Source organism: Aplysia californica, unplaced genomic scaffold, assembly GCF_000002075.1.
Source record: "Aplysia californica isolate F4 #8 unplaced genomic scaffold, AplCal3.0 scaffold00002, whole genome shotgun sequence".
NCBI lineage: Eukaryota > Metazoa > Mollusca > Gastropoda > Aplysiida > Aplysiidae > Aplysia > Aplysia californica.
Window position 1 is genome coordinate 3,438,011 of NW_004797272.1, and position 2,121 is coordinate 3,440,131.

Here is a 2,121-nt window from a genome sequence, read left to right on the forward strand (position 1 = left end):
CCCCCCCACAAAACACACTAACACAAATTAGAAGAAGAATAACAGTAAACCCAACGACCTTTAACTCGGAAACACACTACATGTAGGCCTACATGCACCGTATTCATTTTCAAAAGCCCAAAATTTGTTTTCAACAGGTAAGTGTCCACGTTAACATTTAGCAATCACTGCAAAACACAGGCACCAAATCTTCAGGACACAGAGTGGACCCAGATCGCCCACCGGGAAAGACAACTCGGGACAAGGAAATAGATCTGCAGACCCGACAACTTCAAAGTTTCAGGGCCTGTGGCCATCACAGATCTATCATTAATGCAGAACCACCGAGTTTAGGCAGCCAAAGCAAGACAACTCTTTGAAACTAACTGCAACAGAATTATTGATGACGACTGACAGAGTAAATTACACTCTTTTCTACCTGCCGGGGACTATTATGATTCAGGGAATAATGGTACAGCGGGAGACGAAAGAGAAAGTCACTGGATAAAGGCTCATAACGCCATAAAGTGAGTGGAAGGCCAGACAGTGATCGAAATACTACCAACGGCTTCTAAAATTGTGCCTTATGAATATGTGTGCACTTTGGGGTACAAATATGTCATCACTAAAATAAATACTCTTCAAATGCCGCCTCAAACCAGACAGAGAGCATAGCTGACATTACCAAAGTCAGATCAAAATAAAAAACAGAATCATACCACAAAGGCAATACATCTCAAACAGCCCGTTTTGGCAGAGGGGCAGCATGGCTTTCCTTACTCAATGTGCCCAAGCCAGGAAAAACTAAGCATGCTACTAAGCCATGAACACAAACAAAACATTAAAGAGTGGGCTGCAGCGTAAACAAGGGGAACGTGGTTTCCAGTTGTCATGCAATCACGGGCGTAGCTATTTTTGGCACATGGATCTCCCCACATTCAGGAGTCCATTGCAGAGTATGAAAGACCACTTACAACGAACCATTCACTAGCAATGCCTACTGTATTCCCAGTCTTTTTATCTCTTCCATTTACTTTTGGTCGTTTAGCATATGTATAGAAGCACTGCTCAAGTTTCGTCTCGGTCAGTTGAAACAAGTTTGTCCATGTTTTGGTTATCTATCAACTCAGGACAAAATATACCCTCTCCCTCCCTCCCTCTCTCTCTTACTCGTGTGTGTATGTGTATATGTATGCATGCATGCGTGTGTGTCATATTGATGTACATGCCTAACATGTTTACAGTTTTAATTGAGTGAGTGCTTTTCTCTCCATTGAAAAGGTGGAAATGTTCTAAATGCCACACAACACACAAACAACTTTTCAAACTCCCAACACAATCAGTGACTGCAGAATAAAATATAATATTCTTAGGAAAACCATAAGGAAAAATATGTGCTGGCTTTTGTCAACCCGTGTACTGCATTAAACAATTCTATTCCTCCCCCTCCCGACCACCTATTGCGTCAAGCCAAGCCTTCTGGGAGGACACTAAAATCTAAAAAAACACTTCCCACATGGTTGCTTTTAAGCACACGAGGGCTATCCCGAAAAATGTTGTTTCGAGAAAATTGAAAGAAAAGTTTTAGCCCCTTGCTCAGTTTCTTTAAAAGACAAGGACAGTTTTCTCTATAACCCAACAAATAAACACACCAATGAAACCAAACTTCTCCTATTGATAGAGCAATGCCCACTTTTGGTGCAGGTCAAGATTTCTGGAAACCCTAGAAATCTGGGTTAGCCCGCTTGTCCTAAAAATCGACAACATAAAAGTTATTTCAGACATCGTGTCCCCTTAACCTTTATGCGGGTTCATAAGTATCAAAACACATTTAAATCAGCATAACTGAGACCCACAATCAAAATAGAACAGCTCTACAAAGAAATAATAAAACATCAACTTACCATCTTCCATGTCTGTCATTATTTCGTCCGTGGTGGCTGGTGGGGTGGGAAACGGATCTGGAACAAAATAAAGAGAAAGAAAATTAAAATCAAACCATTAAAAAAAACAAAGAAAAGAATTCACACAAAACAAACACATACAATGAATTTTATATATATGATGTCAAACTGACACTGCTCGAGCACGTCCCCGCCTGTTCCAGGCACAACATTATTATTACTTTTTTTCTTTTGGGGG

The 2,121-nt window shown here is 40.6% G+C and overlaps 1 protein-coding gene across 8 annotated transcripts in view; it reads right to left on the reverse strand.

Moving 5' to 3' along the window:
- The window catches only part of LOC101861245 (heterogeneous nuclear ribonucleoprotein K), a 59,842-nt gene that overhangs the window by 35,659 nt on the left and 22,062 nt on the right, over positions 1–2,121 (reverse strand). For all 8 annotated transcript variants that reach the window (XM_005089019.3, XM_013090838.2, XM_013090741.2 and 5 more), the window contains exon 2: positions 1,884–1,940. In XM_005089019.3, the coding sequence (XP_005089076.1) occupies positions 1,884–1,902 (19 nt within the window). In that variant the 5' untranslated portion in view covers positions 1,903–1,940. The remainder of the gene's footprint in view (positions 1–1,883; positions 1,941–2,121) is intronic.